Source organism: Mercenaria mercenaria, chromosome 15 (genome assembly GCF_021730395.1).
Source record: "Mercenaria mercenaria strain notata chromosome 15, MADL_Memer_1, whole genome shotgun sequence".
Classification (NCBI taxonomy): Eukaryota; Metazoa; Mollusca; class Bivalvia; order Venerida; family Veneridae; genus Mercenaria; species Mercenaria mercenaria.
The window spans coordinates 21,492,398-21,498,829 of NC_069375.1; the positions used below are offsets into that span (position 1 = coordinate 21,492,398).

At 32.4% G+C, this 6,432-nt stretch overlaps 1 protein-coding gene across 1 annotated transcript; it reads left to right on the top strand.

The window, feature by feature from the left end:
• The first annotated feature begins 2,549 nt into the window (after positions 1–2,549).
• Positions 2,550–3,700, top strand: LOC123560305 (sulfur globule protein CV1-like). Its single transcript, XM_045352522.2, has 2 exons — positions 2,550–2,887; positions 3,589–3,700. The coding sequence occupies exons 1-2, from the start codon at positions 2,551–2,553 to the stop codon at positions 3,684–3,686; spliced, it is 435 nt and encodes a 144-aa protein (XP_045208457.2). The 5' UTR covers position 2,550; the 3' UTR covers positions 3,687–3,700.
• The last annotated feature ends 2,732 nt before the right edge of the window (positions 3,701–6,432 follow it).

Sequence of the window (6,432 nt, forward strand, 5' to 3'; positions counted from 1 at the left end):
AAAATGATATTTGCTCAAATATTTATATGTTTGTCTTATTTTTCAAATCGTGTTGATGTAAAATGAATAAAATTTATTACTGCATGATAGTAACTTGTAAAAATTCGGGCTATTATTATTGTTATATTGATTTGCAAATCTGGTCTTCTCCCGCAACCAAAACCCAGCCAAAAGAAGCCATATTTCACTTTTTGAGTGCAGTTTTTCAAAAAGGGGGTGTATTGCTGTACGGATCCGTGTCTCTAGACAAGAAGTATGGATCTCCTTTTTCAAGATATTGCGAGTTATTTACATCTTAGATTTTGTTGTAAATGAAAAATAAAATATTTAAGCAGTATTGACCTTGAACGGCTTGAATGTAGATAGCGTCCACTCGATTGCTTACATTTTCTTTCGAAACGAAAATAACCGAGGAACACTCACCTTATAAATCGTGAGGAATCGAACTGACACAAATAGATTAGACAAAATGACGATCCATACACTTAGAACATTTTGTGTTTTCCATATCAAATTATGAAATGTTAATCTAAAGAGAAAGTCGTGCCTTTTTGAATAGGACGACACTACGAATCAGCTTTATACACGGGAACAAGTGGGAAATGTCAGAAAGCCTCAAAATCTACGAATGGATGAAAAATTACCTTATTTCTTATTGAGTTACTGGCTCCACTGCTCCAGATCGCACGGGCATAAACACCGATTTTTTTAAACAGACACAAAGTCATACAGGATTTCATAAGTCATATTTATTATTAGCCTATTATTATATATTTACGGCTAATTAAGGACCACTCGGGGATGGTCCATATATTGTTTTTATGTCAGTGAATCAAAGTTCAATACGACATAGACCAGAGTTATTTTCTCCCAAGTATTTTCGTTTACGGATCCGAAGTCAGAAAAGTGTAATAGCTGCTGCTTTTTAATTTTATACAATGTCTAAGTACCACATGAAGAAGGGCCTTATTTTTATTTTTTTTTTTTTTTTTTGTTGTTTTTTAATAAGTGGCTCAAAGACCGTGGTTACAAGGACAACAACTTTACTTACGTTTTCCGGGCTCTTGGTTAACTTTCAAACTTTACCCATTGTTTTGTGGCGTCAGCAGCTCATATGTCTATCAAACTTTATCATGATAAAACATTTCATTTTGTTTTCATTTATAAACATAGTTGTTTTCTTCCAAATTTAAGAAATGTTACATACTTTGAGTTTCAACCTTGCGTATTTTCATTTTCATTTCATTACGCGGTGTTGGCTTTTACTTATTTTCTAATGTATATGATATTTGTGATCTTTGTGTTGTGTAAACTTGTCGCTATAATTATGTTAATGATATTTGTATGTAACAAGAAACTATACATGTATATGTATATATATATATATATACATATATAATAAAATTATTTGAACTGAATTATCATACTATTAAAACTATTGTAAAGGTCTGTTTGTATATGTGAAATCAGTTAGCAATATTCCAGACAGATTTTTCAATGTGACTATTACACCTAGAATGATAAGCTGTATCTTGTATCATCAAGCCGCATTTAATAAAAAAAAAGAAGTACACGGGACCTGTGTCGGATAAACTTTCATAAATGATACAAGGAATTGTCCACGAATTGCAGTTCAAGTAACCGCTTTAGAAATTTTTCATGGAAAATGATAAACATTTTATTACAATTTAATGTTTATAGTGTGCAGCCAAAATCTCTGTAATTTTTTTTAGCAAATACATAAGAAAAAATGACAATTGTTTTCACTGCTAATTCATTTCAATACACATTTGGTGAATTGTCAAATATTGTTACATCGGCACTCCGACTGGACGGACTGAAACGCCTAAAGTATTAAACCTGTCAAAAACTCAGCAAAATGATGTCCTAACTGCTCGCTATGTCCGGTTGTATGAAGACGGGGTAGGCAGTTATATAATTTCCGGATGTCTAGTTCAAAATTGTCTTCGCTATAAAAGCCGACACGACTAATTCAAAATCACTTCTACATTGGAAAGTCAAACCAAAAACATCGTAAGTTATTTATATTTATATTTCAAAGATTGTTTTCATTTACATTTAGTTTTAGTTTGTTTTTCGTTTTGTTTTTTTATTTCATTTTTATAGACCAATCTCTACCTAAGATTGAAAGAATAAGCAAAATTAACCTGCAGATATATTAAACGTCTGAAAGGCATTGTTTAGCTTACATTTTTATTTTCCCATCTTGATACAAATATACTTTTGATGATCAGAACTCGTCAAATCCAATAGTTCTCTGTCATGTTTTTTTTTCTTTTCTTTAATATTTCAACACGAAAAAAAGAAAGATTTGTTCATGATCATTTACGTTTAAAAACGTAATATATGGTAGATCTATATGACTATAATGATTTAGATTTAAGAAGTTATTTTTTGATATATAAATTATAATCCGGTACAATTATTTTTACTTCTTCAAATAATTGATTGAGATTTCTTACGATGTATCGACCTTTAGGACTAAAGGGTAAGTCCTCAGTTGCTCTTACATTTTATTACAGAATAATCATGAAGATCACAATTTTCGCCACTGTCGCCTTGACCGCCGTCGTTGGTATGGCATTTGCCGACGAAATGTTCAATAACTGGAACAACAATAACGGATGGGACAATGACGACGGATTCGGTGGTGCTTCGTTCGGAGGTATCAGCCAGATCAGTGGCGGAGGATTCGGACAGCAAGTAGGATACGGTTCTGGATACGGCTCAGGATACGGATACGCTTCAGGCTATGGATCCGGATACGGCAAAAGTTTGGGATACGGCAAAGGATACGGTGTAGCACAAGCTTCTTACATTCCAGTTCCAGCTATGCCCAAGACCGGAGGCTCTGGCAACTCTTTCTGTAAGTTATTTTCTTGCTAACTTTGTTATCTTATCGGTGTTTTTTTTTTCTTGAACCAACTGGTCTTTTGTAATAACTCTGTAATTCTTGTATGTTTGCTAGATTAAGAAATACATATCATTGTCTTTTTGGATTTTTCCCTTAAGCTGTAAACAACAACATTTCTCTCGTCATAGTGCTCTAGTACTCTATATTTAAGACAGATTTATCTAGTTGTTAAGGTAGTAGAGCTGTAATGAAATTCGGCAATTTCCGTGCGATTTCGTATTCTTGTCTGTTATTTCGGCATCCTTCGACACACAAGCAACAGTTTCCGTAACAGCCGGAAAATACCGAAGTCATACACGGAGAAAATTAAATCGACGGAAATTACCGATGTTCATTACGGGTTCAGCATTGGAACGTTCACATATGCCTGTTTTTTCACTGCCTTCAAATGTTAGAATCTATCGTAGTCATTCGTTTTTAAATATTGTGTTTCACATTGTTTTGTAAGAAAGTATAAGTTAAAGAAATCACTCTCTTGAAAAAGAACACTATTGTTCGAAGTATGGTTTCAAATATTGGGACCAAGATATGATACTTAAAATTTGGGCCTTTTTTCATGGTCTTACAATTAGCAGAGGGTATGTTCTAACTTGAAAAAAAAACTAGTGGCAATGCTTTAATCATTACCATTCAATGTTTTCTTCTCTTTTCAGTGTCCATCTTTGCTTTGTTGTTCCTTCTCCCACTCCTGTTCAACAGATCTTCCAGCCAGGACCAGATTATCCTCCTCAACTCAACACTCGAGGGTTAAAAAGTCTATATTTTGTAAGTATGAATAGCATATTCTTTTCAAAGTCTTTTAGAACTTACATTCATGTACAATCAAACAGCTGATATTTCATAAAGTTAACATGTTTATCAATTACACGTGCGCCGTTTCCGACTCCGTAAAATAGATTTCGCACGGCCATTTATTGCCAATGAGCCGATGCACCGAAAATGTATTCGTTCACTGTCGTCAACTCATCATCAAGTAGTCGAATTATTCTTACTGTCTTCCTTCAATGTTTTATTTTCTAAGTTGTCTTTATCGAGAGTGTGATAAATATTAAATTCGTGTATTTTTTTTTTTTGGATACATACTATAATTACCGATGCTATCCGAATTTGCTATTCTTTGACAAAGAGCCGACATATGCTGCCGGGACATAATCCTTGCTCTGATGTTTTAAAACCTGAATATTTATTTATAGTATATTTAAATCATGTAAATATCGTTCTAAACTATGTGACAATAGTAATTATGATATTCAAATCATTTTAATCTTTATCTCTGAAGTGTTTCTTTGCTTGTTTTGGTTTCATAGTTAAGAATCTTTTTTCTTTGCAGATCAATTTATCTCGTTCCGCACGAGATGTTACCAGTGCCACACAGTTCACGTGCAGTTTGATCATGCAACCATTTTCTGCAAATATATCCATGTTATTTATTATCGTTACGTTGAAAATAAAAATAAAAACGAAAAAAAAATCTATATATTGTCTTTCTTTTAAAAGGTCAGTCTATGTAATAGATAAATATACTGAATATCGAACAGCTTCATTTTATTCGAAGCTGACAATGGTGGAAGACAAAGTACTCGTGCATCTGATTTATAGAAAACCACTTTAACATTTACCCTGCTAAATTTCTAAAATGGAATGGTCCATCATCCAATTTGGGCAGTACCACTTATTATTCACAGGGTTGTTCACTGAAAATTTTCTGACTGAATAACGAACAGTGCAGACCATGATCAGCCTGCTGGTCAACACTTGCCGGTTAAAGGTGATCAATCGCATTTAAGCAACATTTATTTTACATCGTTTTTCAGTTTTCGTATATTCTTTTAGAAACTTATTTATGCGGAAATGATTATTTCACTGAGCCAGTTTCCTACTAGAAATAATCATTTATTGAAATTTTATTATATATTATTACCTGCTTTTAAGAGAAACGCTAATATCAAACGTTATTCTTTTGATTAATTCAGTATAGATATTCATGCATTCTTGTCGAATTCGAGCAACAAGGTTAGAAAAATCTTAAGATAAAAAGGTACTTCATGTGATTACATTGAATGTATCAAAATAGGGAAAAGGTACAGAAATGACTTTTCATTATCGGACCCAATAAGAAAATTCTAGGCCTACTAGGCCAGACTGAGTACTGAATTCAGATATTTTGATCACTCATATCAAGAGGGTGAACACGTAGTTGCATAATGATAGTATGTTGAAACTCAACCTTCAGCCATTGGCTAAATACAACCTTCCAACAAATTATCACGCCAATTACTTGATTGATAATATCACAATCTACATCTTCTAAAATTGGTTATTGGTGTCAATCGTTCAGTGAAATGAGATCTGCTTACAAAATTTAATCTTTATTCTCATCGTAATACCTACAACAAATAAACAGTTATTACAAATGTTGTACGCCGTTCCATGTTGGAACTGCTAGTATAAGAGATTATTGCACAGTCATATCTACATCAATGCTTTTACAAAACTATAAGACAATATAACCGAACTAGTTTTGTTTGCTAATCCATAAGTATCTTATTAAAAAATAACTAAATATTTTTTTTAAAAAACTACATAAAACAATAATAATATTTGAAAATGAAAATTTGTACTATTTTACACACTTCAATAATTAAAAAAAAAATGGTTTAAGGTGACCCAAAACCTGGCGATCAGATCAGCCTTGCATTGATTAGCAAAACTTTTTCAGTGGACAAAATATTATGACCTTACGCGTCACACGTTGCAAATGTTATACTGTTTGTTCTAACTTTTCTTCAAAAATGATTTGATAGATTTGAAAAAAGTAAGCTAAACAAGCAAGGAACTTAAGAACTATATTAACAATTTAATATATACTTTATGTAGCCGTTATAAGCTAATGCTTTATGACATCCATCGTACGCTGAAATCACATTTCATATGAATCATCTTCATATGAATCATATCATGCATCGATCTATAGTTCTACTGCCATTTTTATTGATTTTTATAGATTATTTTGATATAATTCCAACGAGCTTCTCTGTGTAAAGCTTGCATTTTACACGGCATACCTAACTCATACATAATTTAGAGAAGGCAAGCATGCATCATTGCTTTGTTTAAGTTACACGTGAAAAAGTGAACCGTTGTGCCATAATTTAAGTGTTTTCAAAACATTAAAATATGCAAGTATTAGATAATTTCGCAAGATCAAAGATACAACAATCAATATCTTCAAGTAACCAAATTAGATCTATGCGGTCTATTGACCCTCATTAGGAAATTGTTGACCGAGGTCTAAAGCAACACTTTGTCTAAAGGTTAGCAAATACTACCGCAATAAATGTATGTATGAAAGATTTTTATAATGTTCATCAAGAAAATGTACGTTATTTTACAGGCGTTCAAAAAGAGTCCCGGTGTTTGCTGTAATCAAGAATTCCAGCTATTTAGTTTTTATTTCTAAAGTTTGAGAAACTAAACCATTTTTGAAGATCATTTTG